General features: G+C 37.6%; 1 protein-coding gene across 1 annotated transcript in view; it reads left to right on the top strand.

Annotated features, from left to right (window-relative positions):
• Positions 1-24,183, top strand: part of dtr (defective transmitter release) — a 675,513-nt gene that overhangs the window by 171,240 nt on the left and 480,090 nt on the right. Inside the window, exon 3 of the mRNA XM_090385868.1 lies at positions 7,328-7,419. Within this exon, the coding sequence (XP_090241994.1) occupies positions 7,328-7,419 (92 nt within the window). The remainder of the gene's footprint in view (positions 1-7,327; positions 7,420-24,183) is intronic.

Genomic DNA, 24,183 nt, shown 5'->3' with positions numbered 1-24,183 from the left:
GAGAAGCTGAGAACTACACAGTGAAGAATGAAATTAATTATATTGGGAATCAGACTGTTAGATAAGAAGAGAAACACATTGATTAGGAAGCAAACTCAAGTAAAGGATATTCTTATCAGAACTAAAGAACTAAAATGGTCTTGGGCAGAACACATAGCTTGATTACAAGTTGACAGATGGACTAAGAAAATAACAGAATGGTACCCAAAAGGAGCTAGAAGAAAACCTGGAAGACAACGGCGGAGATGGATAAATGAAATTCATGAGTTTGTGGGTAGGAAATGGATGGCCATTGTAGAAAACAGAAGGAACTGGAAAGTTTCTGGAGAGGCCTTCATTCTGCAGTGGATTGAAAATGCCTGATGATGATGATGTTGGTGATGATGTAGAGTTCCAAACAGAGGTTTGCTGCTTACTCTCTTGGTTGAAATGATCAAGCCATGTCTTGTCTGCTATTAGCATCTTGTGCAGAACCTCACCATCTTCAATAACCATCTGTTGCAGCTCCCGACAAACCTCTATGTGAAGTTATTGCTCAGGTGTGAGTAAGCTTGAACTCAGAATGCAGAAATGCACATCATATGCAAATGTTCTGTGCATGCTACCTACTAATATTCTCAACATCTCTGCCAATTGCCTTACTGTTATATGACAGTCTTCTCTCACGATTACAGAAGCATTGTTTATGGTTTCTGCGTTGACAGTGGTAGTTGAATTTTTTGATTGAATCGTGGCCATTTTTAAACATTCTGAACCACCTGCAAACTATGGTATTTGGAAGAATAGATTCACCATATGCTTCTTCTAACAGTTCATACACTTCAGCTAATGTCCTCTTGAGACAAAAACAAAATTTGCGAGCAGCAAACTTTTACTTGCATGTCACATCCATTTTACATAGGCAAAAAACTGAACAGGCATAAACTTGACTGACTCCCAAGATCACACTGTGTGCATGATTCATCTGCACAAATGTCATGTGATGTAGCTTGGTTTGGCTTTAAATTCTGGAGCTCAGCTAGAAATAGCAAGTAGTACAGTTGTTCATGAAAAATTATGATCATTATTTATTGAACAGCTCTCATTCAATACAAGCGTATAGTTCAAAATACTAGTGATAACCCATGACAACACAGCGGCAGGGAGTTAGGTTACATTTTTTGTTTAACAAAAAAAGATTAGACTATTATTCATGTATAATCGTTATTCATGTATAATTCGTATTTTAATTATTATTCGTGAACTTTTGTTTGTTCTCTCTCTGAGGATAACTCAAATTTTTTTTTTTTTGGGTTGTCCAGCAAAACCCTGAGGCTTCCTTGCACTATATGACTAATAATAATAATATTCATGAATATGAATATTATTCATATTAAGGTATATTATTCATAAGTTGGTAATGTGTGCATTACATATGGATAAATCAGAGAGAGAGAGAGAGAGAGACCTTATTGGCATATATAAATTAAGTAGAATTTAACCATGTGCTTTTTTACTCTTGATATACACAAATAGCTCAGGGAATGCTGAACAACTGCCTGCCAAAGCAGCAAAATGCAATGAAAAAAATAAATAAAATTCCCAGCAGGATTGTGATATTTCTGTTTCCCAACTGGATCATATATTCCATTTATGTGTAGGGCATCCACCGATTAAGATACTATAATAAAACACAGACTAATTGGTTTAATAAAATTAGGAAAAAGCTTTATATGTGTGTAGATATAGCAAACTACCATAGCACACTGTTAAACACTTGAAATACTTAAACTGCATGTTTAATCACATTGGGATATTCTTCTGTTAGGTTACTCTAAAAATTACTTAGTGAAAGAACATTAAACTTTTGTTTTTAATCAGAGTCAGAAATCAAATCAATTATAATTTCATTCTTGTGTTCGGTAAAGCCGACCGGTTTGACTGTAATCATAAATGGATTTTGAACCGAAGAATTATCATTGGTGGTTGTAGGAAAATGTTCTAATATAGGTGACTGCTGTAAAATTGTGCTGGAAACTTCTTCATGGACTGTAGAATTTATTTCTGTCAATGTAACGTGGGGAAGCAGTTGAAGTTATTTAGTTCTACAGAAGGTATTTGAAATTCCAGTTTCTTCTAAAGTACGAAATTTTATCCATTGTAGTAAAATTTGTCACATTCTTCTCTTGCAGTGACAGATTAATTTCACTGAATTTTGAAAAAAAAAAAAAAAAATTAGCAAGATACAGGAGTTTCATTAGTCATGAGAAATTTGTCAAACAGTTAGTAAAATTTGTCCTGAGTCCTAGAAGTGAAGAATACCACTACAATGTTCTCACAAGCACTTTGCCTCTAGACAGTCATCTTACTTCTGTTTGTAAAAGAAGTGCCTTATGCTGACTACCCATATCATTGCACAAAATTTTAAATAACTTGAATTGAAATGGTTGAGATTTGACAATGTTAATCATTTGTATGTCTTCATCCAGCACAATTTTTAGATATTCTGGTATTTTTTTTTTAGCTTCCAGTTCTTGTCCATGTAGAACACAATGATTATTAGTGCTTGTGATGCCACATTTATGATTCGCATTACAACTCTCTTCCATCAGTACCTACATCAGTACATTTTTTCCAACTAATTTTGTGTTTCTGATGAAATAGTTGATGAATATGGATATTTTTGCCCCAGTGGTCTTGCTTAGCAGAGATTCACATAAGAGCAGGTCCTCTTCAATAGTATTATTAAATCTCTATCGAACAAATACTAGTAGGAAAGCAAGTCCTGAAATGTCTGGGGGGCTCATCTTTATGCAGTGCATACCTACTGCAGTTTCAGTCAGCAAACTAGCTCTTTTTCTATGTCACTGGAAAGATCTTTAATATGATGTGCAACAGTATCATTTGATAATTGTACTGCATAATTTTTTTTAGCAGACTGCTCATTCAACGTGCATGTTAAAATATCTTTTATGCATGGCTTGATAAGCATTTCTCCAATGATGTGCGTTTCTCTGGTAAGTGCTATGTGGTAACTTACTCGATAAGCTGCTTCTGTTGCACTTTCATTGTCTGTTTTAGCAATTTTAGTCATCAAAAGTCTATAATTTTTAAGTGATTCATGCTGCCTCTTAAAAAAAAAAAAAACATATTTTTGTCTTTGTATTCGGCTCGGTTGGTTTCCAAATGCCTATGTAGTTTAGTGGTGGCCGAAGAAAACTGGCAGCCCAACTTACTGTGCATCAGGATCATCATTATTTTCAACACATGTAAAACCAAAACATAATTAACTGAAATGTTATTTATGTTTTGGTTTTAGCTGCTTCTTGTTTTTTTATGCATTTCGACAGAAATTGTTTAACTTTGGACAGCTCACTAGTACTAACAGATTTTTGGGGAACAAAAGGCTGCGATTGTTCATCCTCACTTTCAGCTGTCACAATTTTGTGCTCGTTTATATCAGCCACAATTGCACTACTTGAAGAACTTGCTTTTCATTGTAAAAATTCTTCTTTCAGCCACAAACCCATAGTCATTTATTTTAATAACAATATTTGGAAATACTGATATTTATCAAAAATATATTTATACTGTATAAGCAAAGCTAGTTTGGCTATGTGTTATGCTTATTAACTTACTCCACTACTGCAGAATAAGAACTGATCTTGTAATTTCCAAGAGAACCCTACTACTTGCAAAATGTGTAAACTTGCATGAACAAGTCAGCAGAAGGCTGAGAGATTAAGGCGCGCAAGTTTTAATGTGTTGAGTGACTGTCATATTTAGTTTGTGATATGTCAATATCTGGAACAAATGTTAAATTATACTCATACAAAAATTGTTGTAAGCTCTAAATATGCAAAATTTAAATTGAAAAAAAAAAAAAAAAAAAAAAAAAAGAAAGATTTTTATTAATTATTAAAGATGGTTAAAAGTAATTATGATTTTTTACATGGAACATCAGTGTATTGTAGAACAATTTGGGAAACGCTGAATTGGATAAATTGCATCCATCCCAGGTGCTTTTTTTTATGTTATGCTTTTTTTATGTCTCTTTCTCTTCCACTTTCCTTTAAGTTATTGCAAAATCATTTAGCTCCCTGTTAGATTTTAATGAGCCTCTAGCATTCTCCTCCCTAAAGAACTTCTCATGTGTGAATATAGATGCAAAATGCTTATTCACTTTTTCAGCAACCTGGGCAGGATCATCAACAGTTAAACCATCAAGTAGTCCAATGTGATTCTTCCCTTTGCTTCTACTGTTAAATAACTACTGTAAAGGGTAAAGAGAACAGTTTTGCTTTAGTAAGAATGACCACAGTGGTGTCATGCAGTTTTTAAATTCTGTGTAGTGGGCTCAACTAATAATCTTACCAACAGCAAATTCTAAAGGGAAGCATTCAAGGACATACTTGTAGAAGGAACTCGGCTTTTCATACCAACTAAGTAATACTGTTCAATTCTTAGACCTAAATGGGTTTCAGATGAACTGATGAGACTTGTGATAGAAAAGAAAAATGCATGTGATGCCTATAAATAATCAGGTGATACACAAGCCAATGGTAGATATAAACTAGTTTGTAATCAAGTCACAAAGGAGGTTAGACAAGCTATGGCAGGTTATAAGAAGTCGCTGGCAAAGAATGCAAAGAAAAGTAGCAAAGACTTCTTTACTTATATTAAGTAAATCCCAAATCAGTACACTGTGTGACAGACTCACTGGGTGACAGTACACTGTCACCCAGTGAGTCTTTTACTTGCAGATTCTTAATGCATAAAGAATCACTGCTGATAATCAGATCCAAGAGTATTTCTTTCTTATGTTGTCTCTCTAACATGCTGCTGTAGAAAACAGTCATCCAATAAATCTACAAAAGTCTTGCTGGTGTGTGGGTGACCAGTTCACAAGTTCGTCAGTATCTGTCAAGTTAAAATCCCCATTATAAGACATGCTTATTCACTGGCCTGATATAATCGATTTACTATATAGTTGTTCATTATACTCATTACAATCATCATATATTGTCATCTCTGTTTGTATCAAATGGTGGCACCTGATGCAAACAGTGGACATCGGTTTCCTAAGTGCTAACTACTTTGAAGATAGTTTTAAAAATGGATGCAAATAAGACTTGCATTTCATGTAGCTTTTGAAGACCTACAAGGTAAGTGTGTGTGTTTTGTTCATTTAAGTGTTATTTTTGATGCTATATTACTGTTTATTTCCTGCATTGGAACAATGACTGCTGCCATTGTTTTGCCGTAGAAATATGTAGCATTACCATTAACAATTTTTGCTACGGTGATATACTGCCAAGATTCTTCTGAATAAGCATTGGAATTCATGCTTCACTATTGCAATAAGAAGAAATAGGTTTTATGCTTTGAATTCCATTTCTAACCATAGAAATAGTTATCTATGTTATATAAGTGCTGCTGCATCCCCCGTTTTAACTAACACTATTGCTATTCTGCTTATAACTTGTCTATGTTTAAGATATGTGTATTTCAAATACTCATACTGTTCCACTGTTCATTTGCTACAAGCTGGGCTGTACTTCAAGGCAGTAAACTGTGAAATAAATGTTATGTCTGACTTGGAATCTAATTGAATCGAAATGCAGTGGCAAACCATGCTGAAGACAGGGGCAACCGCACACCATCTTTGGGGCACCTCCGTAGACAGGTGGGAAGGAGCAGCAGTGCGTAGCACACGCTTCTTGATTAGACAGGGGTTCGAGCCTGTCACCACGAAATACGGAGGATGCGGAAAGGTCAGAGAATGACCACCGCATATCCCGGAGCAGTATGGCCTTAGTTGCTAATGCTCCTAAAAACCAAAAAATAACAAACACCATCTTTGTTTTCTAAAAGAAAAAACACCAAAATAACCACACACCAGCTCTGTTGTTTAAAATAAACAGATCTCCAATGTCATTGCCAACTATCTCACCAGAGAGAAGTGAAACTGATGAACAAAATGGACCACCCGACTTGACGCAAAGTACAACAAAAACTGACCTCAGTATCGACAATGAAAAAGATATGAAATTCCTGAGCCAACCTCCCCAACCCACCGACACTATTGTGAAAGATTGTACCAATCTAGAGGGCCTAATCAGTAAATGCAAATCATTTAAACCCAGCTGTGAGGCTACAGATAGTCAAGTACTGGGCCAAACTGGAACAGAAACTACCTGAATTATATGTGGAGAACCAAATCCTCCAAACGAAACTGGATCTGATCTCCTAGGAAAAAAAAAAAACACACAGCACTGTCCTATATGCAGACACTTAGGACAGAACTTCAAACTACAGAGAAGGGCCAACAAAAATCGATGATTGCCAAATTAAACAAACCAATGAGGAAACCCAGTCGAGGTACAACATTTAGTAATCCTGAGACCTACTCCTGATGCACAACTCAACTCCAGTGAAGCTTTTTTTTTTTTTTTTTTTTTATGAGAACCCCAAACACGAGAGGTATTAAACCTATAGTACTTAGTACCGTGCTTGGGTTAAAGCTGTGCATAGGTGGTAACAGCAAATTTAGCTCCATTACTAAAAAGGTTAAAAGTGAAATCTATCTGGAAATGCAGACCACTGAAGTAATTATTGAGAGTGCCACCCTAGCTAATGCTACTGTGATAATAAACTTACCAGAAATAGCTAAGTTATGTTCATAATGACTACTCAACACCAACCATGGAATTAAATAATATTTAATTTTAAAATATAAAATATAATATAAAATATATTATATTTTATAATATAAAATTATAAAATAAAATTATTTGATATTATATTTTATATTTTAAAATTAAATATTATTTAATTCCACGGTTGGTGTTGAATGTAGTCATTATGAATATGAACTTTCCCAACCTTGTAGGCTTTGTTGAAGATAAGCTAAGTTATGGTTGAAAACAAAGGGCCCAAAGGGTAGGGGACCTTCTATTATCCTTATCCTTACTCAAATACTAAAATTATCAGGCTCAACTAGTGCCTATTTAAGGTTGTTGTGAAGATTATTTCCAAAATAGAATTTTTCCCAAATTTTTTCTTGAATCCAAGAGGCTTTCTTTGGTGGTCTTTTTCTCTGTGGTTCTGTGTTGCTTTGTTTTGTTGGTCTCTTATGAATATGTGATATATGTGCAAATACCTCAGATTAGTTGGTGAAACAAGTTAGGTATTATGAATAAACTTTATTAAAGTTTATGAACCTTCATTGTAAAATAATTACTAAATTTGTTTTGTAGTTCTGTAATAGAATTTTTTTTTTGTTTGACCTATAAAGTTGAAGTTTATAATTTGCTTATTGTGTATTATTTCTGTCTTAACAATATAGAATGACAAAGGAGTATCTACGTACAATATGTAAGGACACCAAATTATATTTAACACCACGGCTTAATGATTCTTTATACTTGCATTATAAAGGTAAATATAATTATTAAAAAATGAACAGAATTTCTTTCTCTATAAGTGCAAAACAGTTTTCTTTTGAAATTTAGATGTTTTGATTAAATATACATGACATTTTATTTTGAAATTAGTGTTTAATATATTTGTGAAAAACTAACCCAGTCCATTTCTTTCAATCTAAATGCAGCATATAATGAGTAGATTTGGAATTTGTGTATTTTTTTATCCCACTCACTTGCACACTTTTGAAATAAGATAAAAACCTAGACAAATATTTTAGTTTTTGTCAAAAACTTTGTATTTAAAGCCAAAGTGCAGTTTAATATAATATCAGTACAATGTTTTAAAAAAAATAATAAAACACGTTATGATTGAGAAATATAGCATTAGCATTAGTAGAGGCATATGATGCAAGAAAGCAAGCTTATGTAGCATCAGCCAAAAAAAAAAAAAAAAAAAAAACCTGCTATCCCCAGGGGCTCATGAGCATCTGGTGAATATGGGCTTGGCACACCCAGGGTCCTGAGCTGGATATCATCATTCTTCTCTTTCTTGGTGATTCCTTTCTACTCTCTCTCTCTCTCTCCCTCTCTCTCTCTCTCTCTCAGGGTAATATGGAAATTTTATTTTTTTTTGCCTGGTGCAGCATAAGCCTCAGGCTTCCTTGCACCATATGGCTAATAATAATAATAATAATAATAATAATAATAATAATTTCACCCCTCCATTCATTCCAAATACCTGTCCAGCTTAGCCTTAAATTTATTTAGGCTATCAACTTCCACAACAAAAGATGGAAGTCTGTTCCACCAATCAACTACCCGCTGGCTAAAGGCAAACATCTATCCTACAACTGTCTTTCCTCAATTTGAATTTATGCCCTATCTGCTGATTATTCTGAGCAAGAGTAAGAATCCCATCAGCATTGAGCATGCTCAAACCATTCAAGGCTTTATACACCTCAATCAGATCACCTCGCAGGTGCCTAGTCTCCAGACACTGTAATCTGCAAAACTTAAGCCTTTCTTCGTAAGAGCAACCCTTTGTTCCATTCACTAATCTTGTTGCCCTTCTCTGTACTCGTTCCAACAGCTCTACATCCTTCTTAAAATGAGGAATTATATACATAGTAGACCTACCTGACATGGGCACATGTCAGTAACCATGATCTATAATATATACCATTTTATAATAAATTGCACTTGGGAAGAGGCACACCCTAAAACACAAAATTATTGATAAAACTAAAATATTTAAACAAAAAATGAAGTGGAAGGTTGACCTAACAGAAAATACCTTCTCAATATGAGCAGCTAAAAAATTAAAATAGTCACTCATTTGAACTACTGTTTTAATTTTTCTGATGTATGCCTTATGTGGCACAGAGTAGAAAAGTGTATACTTCTGGAGAAATGTTATGAGGTAAGAGTGTAGACACATTTCAAGATCAGAGCAGTGTGTTAATACGGAAACCTTATAAAATATTCTTATTATTAGGCCCTTTAAATGTAATGATCAGCTTCATCTACCTATTTCCATTCAGGCATAAAGGTTATTGACTTCATTGAGTGTGTGTTAAAGGGAAATTGTTCAAAAAACCAGTGTGATTATGGTTTTTTTTGCATGTGCAAGCAAACACAGTAATGAGCTTTCTGACATTGACTGCTTTATTGTCACACTCACAAACTTTGGGTTCTTGGTTTTTTTGTTCATGGATAAAGCATGCTTTAAATGATAGAATTCTGAATTTCCTTTTATTGCTGGACAGAAGAAAATCCACATAATGATATGCACTGAAAGACACCACACAATTTTTTTTTTTTTTTTTTTTTTTGGTATATTGGCTGGTCTTCTGGATCTACCATTTTACAGGTGGAAATTCTGCCTGCATCTCCTCTTTGTATGCTACCCACACTCCTGAGAAATATTTCGTTTTGTATGCACTGACTATGGTTGGGCACTACATATATCGTATGCACTTGTTGTGGTTGAGCACACATTACTTTGCAAACTGCTGTCTCAACCAGTGGTGAATGCAGAATGCAGCACCACAACCGAAGTGTACGTGGAGAATTAAAGCAAGTGCAGTTTCTCCCTTTAATGGTGAGCTAATAAGAGTGTTTGTGTATATGTGTAATACAGAGATGCTTTTGAGACATTACTAATTTAGTATGCAGCAAGCATTTTGGTGTGTCTGTAGGTATAGGGATGTTAGATCCATCCAGAAGTAAAATTAATCTGAAGAAAATTCAATATGCTTCACAGTGGTATTGAGAAAATATTCAGCAGGGGAGAGGCCTAGTGAGAAGTAAATGAGTGCAAATTTGTTATGAGTACCATGCATATGGATCATTGATTGGTTTATGTTTAGTGTTATAAGGTTTATATATAAGTAGTTTTATATTGATTTAGAATAAAGTTTTGCATCACAAATGATTATGCATACTGGCTAATCTTGACCTGTCTTTTTTTTTTTTTTTTTTCCATATACAATTATTCTTTTATATAATTTTTATATATTTTTAAAAAAATTATCATTTTGATATTTTTTTCTGTATATGAGTTATATGAATTTACCAAAAAAGAAGTCATTGTAATGACATTTTTCTCAGATGCTAAAATAACTTAGTGCAGCCTTTGAATACTGAAGGGTTGCTTCAATACTTATTGCACTTGTAAAAATAGGGGAAACTGATTCCGAAGTTGAACATAATTTCAAAAATGGAAAAAGAACTGCATATAATTCTGAAACTGAAAAAAAAAAAGTATATTTTTTTACTAATAATATGTATATTTTATCTAATTAATATACAGTATTGTCATTTTGTCATATTTTTGTCATATTGACATTTTTACAGAATGCGCTGTTCCCAAAGGAACTAGTAGTTGTTGGTGACTCTGTTGTCAGGGAAATGGGAAACATGCTTTCTAAAAAGGATAGGTGGAACAGGACCAGGGAATGTCTGCCAGGGGCAAAGGTTGATTACGTTGTAGAGTGGATATCATCTTTTAGGGGCACAAAAGGTGATATAGCTGTACACGTTGGCACTAATGATATTAAGAGTAGGAAACCGGCGGAATTACTTAACAAGTACAGGTCACTGTTGAAAAAAAGCCGTGAATTAGGGTTGAATTTGAAAGTGTCTGCAATTCTGCCCAGACACGATAGGAGAGAGTATATGATGAGAGCACTCTCGATCAATTCGGCCCTGGAAGGATTGTGCAAGGCTCAATGGGTAGAATTTTTTTCAGCCTGTTCTGTACTTGTTAACAGGAGAGACTGCTTCTACAGGGATGGGATACACTTAAATAGAAAGGGTGCAAGAATGTTTGCTGATGCTATCGAGGCAGTGTTAGGTGGGTCGGAAAACTGATAGCTTGGGGGGGATAAAAGGACTAATAGTTTAACAGTAGCCGTAGGCAGAGGTGAAAGTGATTCTTGCACTGCTTCTATTGGAATGAGCCGCAGCCTGGAAAATAAGATGTAGGATATTTCAGAGACTGCTGGGAATCATTGGGGTACAAATAAACACATAGGCTGTGTTAGGGTAGCTAAGAAAAAGAACAGGTGCATGTATACTTGCGTGTACACCAATGCTAGGAGTTAAGTAAATAAATTTGATGAATTTGAGGTATTGCTCAAAACATCAAAGACAGATATTGTGGGGATTTCAGAGACGTGGTGTCACACAGATATAAGGAATGCAGAACTGGAATTTGGGGAGTACAATGTCTACAGAAAGGACAGGGTAGGAAGGGAGGAGGAGAAGACAGAGAGTGGTAATCAATGGACACTGCTCATCGTGGACTAATGTTATTAGTGGAGTCCCTCAGGGTTCAGTATTGGGTCCATTATTGTTTTCTGTATTTATAAATAATATTGATCAAGCTTAATGTCCAAGTTTGCAGACGATACAAAAGTTGTCAGCGTTGTTAAGGACACTACTGACACTATGCTACTGCAACAGGATCTGGAAAGGTTGAGCAGATGGGCTGAGAGGTGGCAAATGAAGTTTAACATTGACAAATGTAAAGTACTACATATGGGAATCAGCAACCCCAGAGCAACGTATCAACTCTGTGGTACTACACTGACAGTGGTAGAGAATGAAAGGGACCTGGGGGTGGTTGTGCAGGCAGATATGAAGTTTTCTGAGCAGTGCAGACAGGCTGCAAGAGTAGCTCATGGTGTATTGTCGATGATATATAGGAATTTTTCTAGCAGGGATAAGGAGGTGATTATTCACTTGTATAAGGCAATGGTCAGACCACACCTAGGGTACTGTATACAGGTCTGGAGGCGTCATTTCAAGAAGGATGTAGAGATGCTGGAACGAGTACAGAGAAGGGCAACAAGATTAGTGAATGGAACAGAGTAGCGCTCTTACGAAGAAAGGCTTAAGTTTTGCAAATTACAGTGTCTGGAGACAGGGCACCGGCGAGGTGATCTGATAGAGGTGTATAAAGCCTTGAATGGTTTGAGCATGCTCAGTGCTGATGGGTTCTTCCTCTTGCTCAGAATAATCACCAGAGAGGGCATAAATTCAAATTGAGAAAAGACAGATGTAGGATAGACGTGAGGAAATTTGCCTTTAGCCAGCGGGTGGTTGGTTGGCGGAATAGACTTCTATCCCTTGTCGTGGAAGTTGATAGCCTAAATAAGTTTAAGGCTCATCTGGACAGGTATTTCGAATGAACAGAGGGGTGAAGTGGAAGTGGTTATTTTTTTTTTTATTTATTTATTTTTTTTTTTTTTGGCTGATGCTGCATAAGCCTGCTTTCTTGCATCAAATGCCTCTACTAATGCTAATGCTAATTTTTTTTTATTCACCTGTGTTCATAGTATATCTAACTAGCATAATTAAATTTGTTCATATAATGAGTATTTTGCCAACTAGATACTAATCTATGATAATGGGGGATTTTAATTTCGCAGGTATTGACTAGAATTTGTGGGTTGGTCACTCACACACTAGCAAGGCTTTTGTGGATTTATTGAATGATTGTTTTTTACATTAGCATGTTCGGGAGGCAACTAGAGGGATTAATACTCTTGATCTGATTATCAGTAGTGATTCTTCATGCATTAAGAATCTGCAGATAAAGGAACCACTAGGTGGCAGTAATCACAGTGTGCTGAAGTGGGATTAACTCAAAGAGGTAACTATCATCACGGGTAAAGGGAAGTGTTTTTGCTTTAGCATTAGCATTAGCATTAGAAGAGGCATTTGATGCAAGAAAGCAAGCTTATGCAGCATCAGGCAAAAAAAAAAAAAAAAAAACACAATTCCGCTTCACCCCTCTGTTCGTTCAAAATACCTGTCCAGCTGAGCCTTAAACTTATTTAGGCTATCAACTTCCACGACAAGGGATGGAAGTCTGTTCCACCAACCAACCACCCGCTGGCTAAAGGCAAATTTCTGCACGTCTATCCTACATCTGTCTTTCCTAAATTTGAATTTATGCTCTCTCAGGTGATTATTCTGAGCAAGAGGAAGAATCCCATCAGCATTGAGCATGCTCAAACCATTCAAGGCTTTATACACCTCTATAAGATCACCTCGCTGGTGCCTAGTCTCCAGACACTGTAATTTGCAAAACATAAGCCTTTCTTCGTAAGAGCACCCCATTGTTCCATTCACTAATCTTGTTGCCCTTCTCTGTACTCGTTCCAGCAGCTCTACATCCTTCCTGAAATGAGACCTCCAGACCTGTACACAGTACTCTAGGTTTGGCCTGACCATTGCCTTATACATGGAAATAATCGCCTCCTTATCCCTTCTAGAAATATTCCTTTATATCATTGACAATACACCATGAGCTACTCTTGCAGCCCGTCTGAGAACTTCATATCTGCCTGCACAACCACCCTCAGGCCCCTTTCATTCTCTACCACTGTCAGTGTAGTACCACAGAGTTGATACGTTGCTCTGGGGTTGCTGTTTCCCATACGTAGTACTATACATTTGTCAATGTTAAACTTCATTTGCCACCTCTCAGCCCATCTACTCAACCTTTCCAGATCCTGTTGCAGCAGCATAGCGTCAGTAGTGTCCTTGAAAACCCTGCCAACCTTCGTATCGTCTCCAAACTTGGACATTCAGCCTGATATACCATCATCAATATCATTTATATATACAGAAAACAATAATGGATCCAACACACTGAACACTGAGGGACTCCACTGATAACATTAGTCCACGATGAGCAGTGTCCATTGATTACCACTCTCTGTCTTCTCTCCCTCAATCACCCCTCTATCCATAGCAGAAATTTGCCTCCAATGCCACACTGCTCCAATTTGTGCAGCAATCTTCCATGTGCAACAGTATCAAAAGCCTTTCTAAGATCCAAGTATATAATATCAAAGTTATTCCCTGCATCCAGTTCTTTTGTGACTGCATCATAGTATTCAGTCAAATTGGTCAGGCAAGACTTCCCCTTAACAAACCATGCTGTGTCCGAGCTATAACTGAAGTCTTGTCTAGATGATCCTGCAGTGCTTCTTTAACCAGTGCCTCCATTAATTTTCCTGGAACAGAAGTTAAACTTACAGGTCTATAATTACTTGTGTCAGCCTTTGATCCTCCTTTGTGAATTGGGGTCACATTTGCACATCTCCAGTCTGTGGGTACCTCCCCTGAGTCCAAGGAAGCTCTCATAATTATGGCTAAGGGTTTGCTTACTTCCTTTGCTGCCTCCTTTAATATAACTTAATAGATCCCACCCCAGGTGCCTTTCTTTTGTTTATCTTCAACAATTTCTCCTCCACTTTACTCTCAGTTATTACAAGATTCTCTAGCTTACTGCCAGAGTTGAATACACTTCTGGTATTCCCCTTGCTGAATAATTCCTCATTCCCCTTGCTGAATAATTCTTCATTCCCCTTGCTGGATAATTCCTCATGTGTGAATGTCGATGTAAAATATTCATTTAGTTTGTTAGCTACCTGAGCAGGATCATCAACAGTTGACCCATCGATATAAAGTGGACCAATCTAATTCATCCCCTTCCTTCTAGAGTTTAGATAAGGAAAGTAGAACTCTTTGCTGTTTTTTTTTTGTATCCCTTGCCAAAGATTTCTTGTAATCTGCCTTTGCCTGCCTAACCTCCTTTCTAACTTGGTTACAGATCAACTTGTATCTATCATAGGCTTCTGTGTCACGTGTTAATTTGTATGTATCCCATGCGTTTTTCTTCTCTGCCATATGTCTCATTAGTTCATCTGACATCCATTTAGGCCTAAACCTTGAACAATATTTCTTATTTGGTATGTAAAGCCTAGTAGCTTCCAAGATAAGTTCTTTGAATGCTTCCCATTTTGAATTTGCTGTTGGTAGCATCATCAGTTGGTCCCACTGTATAGAATTTAAATACTGTCTCAGTCCCTCGTAGTCGCTTTTACGAAAGCAATAACCCTTCCCTTTACCCCTAATGGTAGTTACCTCTTTGAGCAAATCCCACTTCAGCACACTGTGACCATTGCCACCAATGGTTCATTTATCTGCAGATTCTTAATGCATGAAGAATCACTACTGATAATCAAATCAAGAGTGTTACTCCCTATAGTTGCCTCCCGAACATGCTGATGTAGAAAACTTTCATCCAATATATCCACAAAAGCCTTGCTAGTGTGTGAGTGACCAGCCCCCAAATTCCAGTCAGTATCTGGGAAATTAAAATCCCCCATTATAAGACTCTCTGATTTACTTGCCTACTCTATTTCCCTGTACAGTTTCTTATTATTCTCATCAGAGTCATTAGTCCTATAGCACACTCCTACTCTCAATTTTGAACTCCCAATGCTTATGTCACACCAAACTGACTCGACACTGCACTGTCCAGCAATGTCGACTGGCTTCACTTCCTTGGATTTTATGTATTTCTTAACTAATAGCATAACCCCTCCTCCCTTCCTATCCTGTCTATCCTTTCTGTAGACATTGTAATCCCCAAATTCCAGTTCTGCATTCCTTATATCTGTGTGACACCACGTCTCTGAAATCCCCACAATATCTGCCTTTGATGTTTTGAGCAATACCTCAAATTCATCAAATTTATTTACTAAACTCCTAGCATTGGTGTACACGCAAGTATACATGCACCTGTTCTTTTTCTTAGCTACCCTAACACAACCCATGTGTTTACGTGTACCGCAATGACTCCCAGCAGTCTCTGAAATATCCTGCATCTTGGTTTTCAGGCTTCTGTTCATTCCAATAGAAGCAGTGGAAGAATCTCTTTCACCTCTGGCAGTGGCTACTGTTAATTTTTTAGTCTTTGTCTTCCCCAAGCTAGCTTTCGTAAATGTGACTACCTATTTAAATTCTATACCATGGAACCAACAGATAATGTTACTAACAGCAAATTCAAAATGGGAGGCATTCAAAGAACTAATCTTGGAAGCTACTAGGCTTTACATACCAACTAAGAAATTTTGTTCAAGGTTTAGGCCTAAATGGATGTCAGAGAAGAAAAGAAGGGAAAAATTGAAGATGTGGCAGAGAAGAAAAATGCATGGGATACATATAAATTAATGGGTGACATGGAAGCCTATGATAGATATCAGCTGGTCTGTAACCAAGTCACAAAGGAGATTAGGCAAGCAAAGGCAGATTATGGGAAATCTTTGGCAAACAATGCAAAGAAAAACAGCAAAGAGTTTTTTACTTATATAAACTCTATAAGGAAAGGAATGAATCAGATTGGTCCACTGGATATTGATGGTTCAACTGTTGGTGATCCTGCTCAGGTTGCTAATAAACTAAATTTTACCTCTACACTCACACATGAGGAGTTATTCAGTGAGGGGAATTCCATAGGGTATTTAAACTCTGAAAGTGAGCTAAATGATTTTTTAATAACTGAGAGGAAAGTGGAGGAGAAATTGTTGAAGATAAACATAAAAAAGGCACCTAGGGTGGATGGGGGTCTATCCAGTTATATTAAAGAGGCAGCAAAGGAAGTAAGCAAACCCTTAGCCATAATTATGAGAGCTTCCTTGGACTCAGGGGAAGTCCCCCACAGACTGGAAATGTGCAAATGTATACCCAACTCACAAAGGGGGATAAAAGGATGATACGAGTAATTATAGACCTGTGAGTTTAACTTCTGTTCCAGGAAAATTAATGGAGGCACTGGTTAAAGTAGCACTACTTCAGTTATAGCCCGGAGACAGCATGTTTTTGTTAAGGTGAAGTCTTGTCTGACCAATCTGATTGGACACTATGATGTGGTCAGAAATGAACTGGATGGAGGGAATAACTTTGTTATCATATATTTCAACTTTAGAAAGGCTTTTGATACTGTTACACATGGAGGACTGCTGAACAAATTGGAGCAGTGTGGCATTGGAGGTAAATTGCTGCTATGGATAAAGGAATGGTTGAGTTGGAGAAGACAGAGAGTGGTAATCAGTGGACACTGCTTTTCGTGGACTAATGTTATTAGTGGAGTCCCTCAATGTTCAGTGTTTGGGCCATTGTTGTTTTCTGTATTTATAAATAATATTGATAATGGTATATGTCAGGCTTAGTGTCCAAGTTTGCACACAAAGGTTGGCTGTGTTTTTAAGGAAACTAATGACAGTACGCTGCTGCAACGTCATTTAGAAAAGTTGAGCAGATGGGCTGAGAGGTGACAAATGTAATGTACTACATATGGGAAGCAGCAACCTCAGAGTAATATATCACCTCTGTGGTACTACACTAACAGTGGTAGAAAATGAAAAGGACCTGGGGGTAATTGTGCAGGGAGATATGAATTTTTCTGAGCAGTGCAGACTGTCTGCAAGAGTAGCTCATGGTGTGTTGTCAATGATATACTGGAATTTTTCTAGCAGGGATAAGGAGGTGATTATCCCCTTGTATAAGACAACAGTCAGGCCACACATTGAGTACTGTATACAGGTTTGGAGGCCTCATTTTAAGAAGAATGTAGAGCAGTTGGAACAAGTACAGAGAAGGGCAACAAGATTAGTGAATGGAACAAAGGGTTTCTCTTACGAAGAAAGGCTTAAATTTTTCCGATTTCAGTGTCTGGAGACTAGGCACCTGTGGGGTGATCTGATTGAGGTGTATAAAGCATTGAATAGTTTGAGCATGCTCAATGCTGATGGGATTCTTCTTCTTGCTCCGAATAATCATCTGAAAGGGCATAAATTCAAATTGAGGAAAGACAGTTGTAGGATAGATGTGTAGAAAGTGCCTTTAGCCAGTAGGTAGTAGTTCATTGGATGAACAGACTTCCATCTTTTGTTGATAGCCTAAATAAATTTAAGGCTGAACTAGACAGGTATTTGGAATGAACGGAGGGGTGAAATGGGAGAGTTTTTTTTTTTTTTTCTTGGCTGATGCTGTATAAACTTTTTGATGGGGAATGTTATGTTGGTGAAACCAAGCGTCGGTTCAAAGATTGTCTGGGGGAACATATGAATGTAATATGGGCTGCCGATTATGGAAAGTCTGCTGTGGAAGAACATTTCTGGGAGGTGCACCATCAAAACTCCCCAGACAGAGCTGTTATCATTGACAGGGCGTATAGATTTTGGGACCGCAAGTTGCTCGAGAGCTTACGGATCTGTTCCTCCAGAGACAGTACTATTAATAGAGATGGGGGAATACGTATTCATTCCCTCTTTGAGTAGGTAACCCTTGGATGTGATGAACGGTTCCACCTGGCATGCTCCCGAGCCATATCCGGTTCCAGTACACATGAGGAGAATACTGCTCATGCTCCTGTGCAACCATGTGCTGAGAGCCATGAGCCTGCTGATATTTAAGGATGTTCTGTACGATAAAACCTTACTGTTGAAAAAGGAGGTGGACGCCTTTGAAAGCTACAGGATATTTTAGCGCTTTTATGATCTAGTATTTTAATCGTTTTATTGTAAATAGTATCTGGCACTTTAATTTAATTTAATTTTATTTTATACATAGCTATCGTTTATTTTTTGATTAAACTTTATTTGTTCTATCTAGTCATTTCAATATTTTAACCAGTACAAAACTACAATTTTAATACATTTGTTGTATTATGGCATAATATGAGTATGAATATTCCCAACCCCAGAGGCCTTTTTTGAACATTTTCAACCTCATGTTGGTTGGCATTACAAGAATGCAAAGTGGGTTGATTTGCATGATTTCTTTTCCTTGGTTGGATTATTGTTACAAATCTTCTATTGTCAACCTTTGCCCAAATCATGTCAGTGAAATTATTCTTGTAGAGTTGAATCCTTTATTTCCACACACCACCTTAAAATCTTGTCCTTTATCTAAACCTTGATTTTCCAATAAATGCGTTAAGGCTGTTCAAGACAAGAGTTGCATATCGTAATTGGCTTGTTTCCAAACCACCAAGTTCATTTTCTGTCTAGATCAAAGCTCACAAAAATTATAAAGCAGTTATTAATCAGTCCAAACTAGATTTTGAAGAGGCTAAGAGTAGAAAATTTGCTTCTTGTCCAAATGGTAGCTGAGCACTCTGGTCTCTTGCCAAAGCTGTTGGATGCAACTTTTGCTCATCTCTATTCCCATCTCGGTCAAAACCAAATGGTTCTATTGCCACTCCAGCCAACTGCTAGCATCCTATTTTCCTTCCGACTCGTGTATTGATGATCTTGGTAAACCATATCCCACCATTCTTTTTGCTCCATTCAGTGCCTCCTGTGATCTTCCATATTTTGATGGAAAGGATGTCAGAAGGATTTTGACAAATCTTGATGCTATGAAAGCTCCAGGTCCTGATGTTATTTCTCCACTTGTTCTCAAAACATGCACCCCTGAACCTACTCAGTTAGACTCCGGTCTAACTCTTAAACTATCTAGAAACTTTCATCTGATCGATGATCGCCAGTATGGATTCCATCAGTGTCGATCCAAATATTATGTCTTACATTACCCATCTGTAAAAATAGCAGTGAAATCACCATAATTTATCCGTAATAAAAACTATGAAAGTAGTATGGATGACATAGATTTAATTATATCTCATATTGTTTTTGTTTTTTTTTTTTATTTTTATTTTAGGAGCATTAGCAACTAAGGCCATATTGCTCCGTGGTATGTGGTGGTCATTCCCTGACCTTTCCACATCCTCCGTATTTGGTGGTGACGGGCTCGAACCCCAGTCTAATCAAAAAGCATGTGCTATGCACTGCTGCGCCTTCCCACCTGGCTATGGAGGCACCGTCTCTCATATTGTGAATGCAACGTTATTTTTGCAACAAGTTATCATGTATTGCCAACTTCAAATAAATAAAACTTTGCCAATAGAGAAGACTATTGTTACTTATTCTCAGGGTATATAGTATTGGTATATATAGTATTACTACTATGTACACTAACTGGCATCTCTCATGCTATGGAATTATACTTCACAACTGGGTTGGCATGAATGCAACACGGGTACCTACCCACCCACCGATGGTAGGCCAACTAGCCTTGAAACGGTGCCGTCTGGGTGGTGGTATCCCCTGAGAATAAGTAACAATAGTCCTCTCTATTGGTGGCACCTCCGTAGCCAGGTGGGAAGGAGCAGCAGTACATAACACATGCTTCTTGATTAGACCGGGGTTCGAGCCCGTCACCACCAAATACGGAGGATGCAGAAAGTTCAGGAAAGACCACTGCATATTCCAGGAGCAATATGGCCTTAGTTGCTAATGCTCCTAAAAACCAAATAACAAACAAACAACTCTCCATTGGTGAAGTGTTACTTATTCAAAGTAGTACAACTAATGGTAACTCATTGTGGAGTCACAATATGAGATACAGTTAAATCAATGCCATTCATACTACCTTCGTAGTTTTTATTACGGAAAAATTATGGTGATTTCACTGCTATTTTTATAGTGTATCACCAGTCCATAACATATTATGCCTTGTAGCATTTAGTTTATTAGTGTTACCCATTTATGGACAAATGCAATGGAATAGTTTGGTGAAACTCAAGCAGTGGCTCTCTACATTTCAAAGGCTTTTGATCTTGTTTGGCATAAAGATCTTCTAAATAAGCTTCTCTCATATAGTTTGCCAAATGATCTTTGTAATTGGGTATCCAGTTTTCTCTCTGGCCACTCACTGAATGTGAGGGTAGATGGCTCTCTGTCTTCTAATTTTGCCACTAATGAGGGTGTTCAACAAGGTTCAGTTCTTTCTCCAACTCTTTTCCTCTTGTATATTCATAACTTTCTTCCATTAATGGAAAATCCTGTCCATAATTTTTCTGATGATAGCATATTGCATTCCACCTTCCAGTTTGAAAAACCTTGTCCTGCACAAACAGCTTCAACTTTTCAAATATCCACTACTAATTCCTTAAATGCTGATATTTGCTAATTCTCCAGTGGAGCAAAGAAAATTTACATAGCATTAGCATTAATTAGGTATATGATGCAAGAAAGCAAGCTTATATGGCATCAGCAAAAAATAAAAAAAATAACCTTCCCATTTTGCCCATTCTGTCACTCCAAAATGTTTGTCTAGTTCAGCCTTAAATTTATTTAAGTTATCCACTTCCACAACAACAGATGGAGGTCTGTTCCAGCAATCAACTAGCCGCTGGCTAAAGGCAAACTCCCGCATATCTATTCTACAACTCTTTCCTCAATTTGAATCTATGCCCCCTCAGGTTTGTAATCTCAGCAAGCAGAAGTGTCTCATCAGCATTGAGACTGCTCAAACCATTATAGGCCTTGTACACCTCAATCAGATCGCCTCCCATATACCTAGTGTCCAGATGCTGCAACTTGCAGAATTTAAGCCTCTCTTGGTAAGAGAACCTCTTTGTCCCACTCACCAATCTTGTTGCTTTTCTGTATACTCTTTCTAGCAACTCAGCATCCTTCCTAAAATGAGGCCTCCAGACCCGTACATAGTACTCAAGGTGTAGCCTTACCTTCGCCTTAGCAGGTGCCTCCGTAGGCAGGTGGGAAGGAGCAGCAGTGCGTAGCACACGCTTCTTGATTAGACCGGGGTTCGAGCCCGTCACCACCAAATACGGAGGATGCGGAAAGGTCAGGGAATGACCACCGCATATCCCGGAGCAATATGGCCTTAGTTGCTAATGCTCCTGAAAACCAGATAACAGATACCTTCGCCTTAGCATTCGTATTAGTTGAGGCATATGATGCAAGAAAGTAAGCTTATAGAGCATCAGCCAAAATAAAAACCCTTCCCATTTCACCTATCTGGTCACTTCAAATGTTTGTCTTAAGCTGTCAACTTCCCGAACAACAGATGAAAGTCTGTTCCAGCAATCAGCCACCTACTGTCTATAGGCAATCTTCCACAAATCTATTCTACAACTGTCTTTCCTCAATTTGAATCTATGCCCCCTCAGGTTCTTAATCTGGGCAAGCAGAAGTATCCTATCAGCATTGAGCCTGCTGAAACCGTTCAAGGCCTGGTACACCTAAATCAGATCACCTCGCAGGTGCCTAATCTCCAGATGCAGCAACTTACAGAATTTAAGCCTCTCCTGGTAAGAGAACCCCTTTGTTCCTCTCACCAATCTTGTTGCCCTTCTCTGTACTCATTCTAGCAAACTCACTCTGCATCCTTCCTAAAATAAGGTCTCCAGACCTGTAGGCAGTAAGTACTCATTGGTCAATGAGTACTGCATACAGCAGTACTCATACAAAGGTATAATCATCTCTTGAGGTATAATATACCTCATACAAAGGTATAATCATCTCTTTGTCTCTGCTAGCAAAATTCCTATATATCATTGACAAAACTTCATGACCTGCTCTTGCAGCCAGTCTGCACTGCTCAGAATATTTAATATCTGCCTGCACAATTAATCCCAGGTCTTTTTCATTCTCCACCTCCCTGAGTATAGTACCACACAGTTGGTACATTTCTCGTGGGTTACCATATGTAGTACTTTGCACTTGTCAATATTAAACTTCAGTTACCACTTCTCAGCCCATCCATCTAACTTTTCTAGATCCTGTTGCAGGAGCATACTGTCTTTAACAACACTGCCAACCTTTGTGTTATCTGTAAACTTGGGCATTAAGCCTGATATACCTTCATCAATATCATTAATAAAAACACAAAACAACAATTGGCCCAGCACCAAACCCTGTGGAACTCCACTAATAACATTAGTCCACGTAGAGCAGTGTCCATTTATTACCACTCTCTGCCATCTCCCATTCAACCATCCCTTTATCCATTGCAGCAATTTGCCCTTAATGCCATACCAGTCCAATTTGTACAGAAGTCTTCCATGTGCAACAGTATGAAAAGCTTTCCTGAAATCCAAGCATATGAGATTAAAATTATTTTTTGCATCCAGTTCCTCTGTGACCACTTCATAGTATCCAATAAAATTGGTCAGACGAGACTTCCCCCTAACAAACTCATGCTGTGTTTGTTGCAACTATTACTGCTGTCTTGTCTAGGTGATCCTGCATCACTTCTTTAACCAGGGACTCCATTATTTTCCCTGGAACAGAAGTTAAACTAACAGGTCTATAGTTATTTGCATATGATGCAAGCCAAATGTATCCCCAATTCACAAAGGGAGATGAACTCCCTTTGTGAATTGGGGATACATTTGGACATATCCAGTCCATAGTGACCTCCCCTGAATCCAAGGATGCTCTCATAATTATGACTAAGGGTTTTCTTACTTCTCCTGCTGCCTCCTTCAATATAACTGGATAGATTCCATTACCCCCAGGTGTCTTTTTCATGTTTAACTTCAACAATTTCTCCTCCACTTTGATCTCTGTTATTACAAAATCATTTAGCTCCCTGTTAGAGTTTAGTAAACTTTTATCCTCCCCTTCCTTACAGAATTCCTCATGTGTGAAGAATGCCTCCATTGACTGTTACTACAATTACGAAAAATGCTGATAAAATAAAACAATTGATTTAACGTCCTACCAGAGTAAGTGCTACCCAAATTAGTTACAGCAGAAGTAAGCTTTTAGAAAAAATGGAGCAGTTGCTGACACTTTGGATCGATGATTTGAACCAAAAAAAAAGCATTCCCTTGACCCAAACTGTTATAACTGAAAAGGCTAAGTCAATTTTTGAAGACTTTAAAGAAGAAAGAAGGGGGTCAGTGCAATGAAATATTTTTGGCTGGCAAGGGCTGGTTCATGAGATTTAAAGCAAGAACCAAATGCAGAAGTGTGAAAACTTTACCAGCTAGGCAGCAAGTGAAGATGTTGAGGTGGCTTCTGCATTCCATGCAGAGTTTCAGGCCATAGTAGAAGAGGGTGAACATCCTTCATATCTCATCTTCTATGTTGATGAAACAGGCCTTTATTGGAAAAACGTGCCCTCATGCAGTGGCATATCCAGGTGTTATTGAGGTGATCAAGGTTTTGAGATCACTTCCTGCATCCTTTTTCTTTAATTTCAAATTTTTGGTAAGGGGGATCATATGCCCCTTCTGTCCACCCCTGTCATTCTCCTGCCCTCAAGAAACTTCATTGCCCATGAAGAAAAGCTGGCTCCTGGGTTTAAAGCATCAAACGACAGGCTGGCACTTTTGTTGGGTGCAAATGTGTCAGGCAATTTAAAATTGAAGCCAATGTTGGTGTACCTCTCAGAAATACCACATGTTCTGAAGGCTTAAGCAAAGCCATTTTGCCTGTGTACTAGAAGTCAAACAAGCAGGCTTGGGTGAACACAGGATGTCTTCTTGGATTGGTACACCAACTATTTTTGCCCTACTGTTCTCAAATTCTGCAATGACAAAAATTTACCAACCAAAGCTATTAATTTGGACAATGCTCCTGGATATCCTACAAATCTG

Source organism: Mastigoproctus giganteus, chromosome 12, assembly GCF_048544385.1.
Source record: "Mastigoproctus giganteus isolate SK-2022 chromosome 12, ASM4854438v1, whole genome shotgun sequence".
NCBI lineage: Eukaryota > Metazoa > Arthropoda > Arachnida > Uropygi > Thelyphonidae > Mastigoproctus > Mastigoproctus giganteus.
This window is presented reverse-complemented; position numbering and strand designations above follow the sequence as displayed.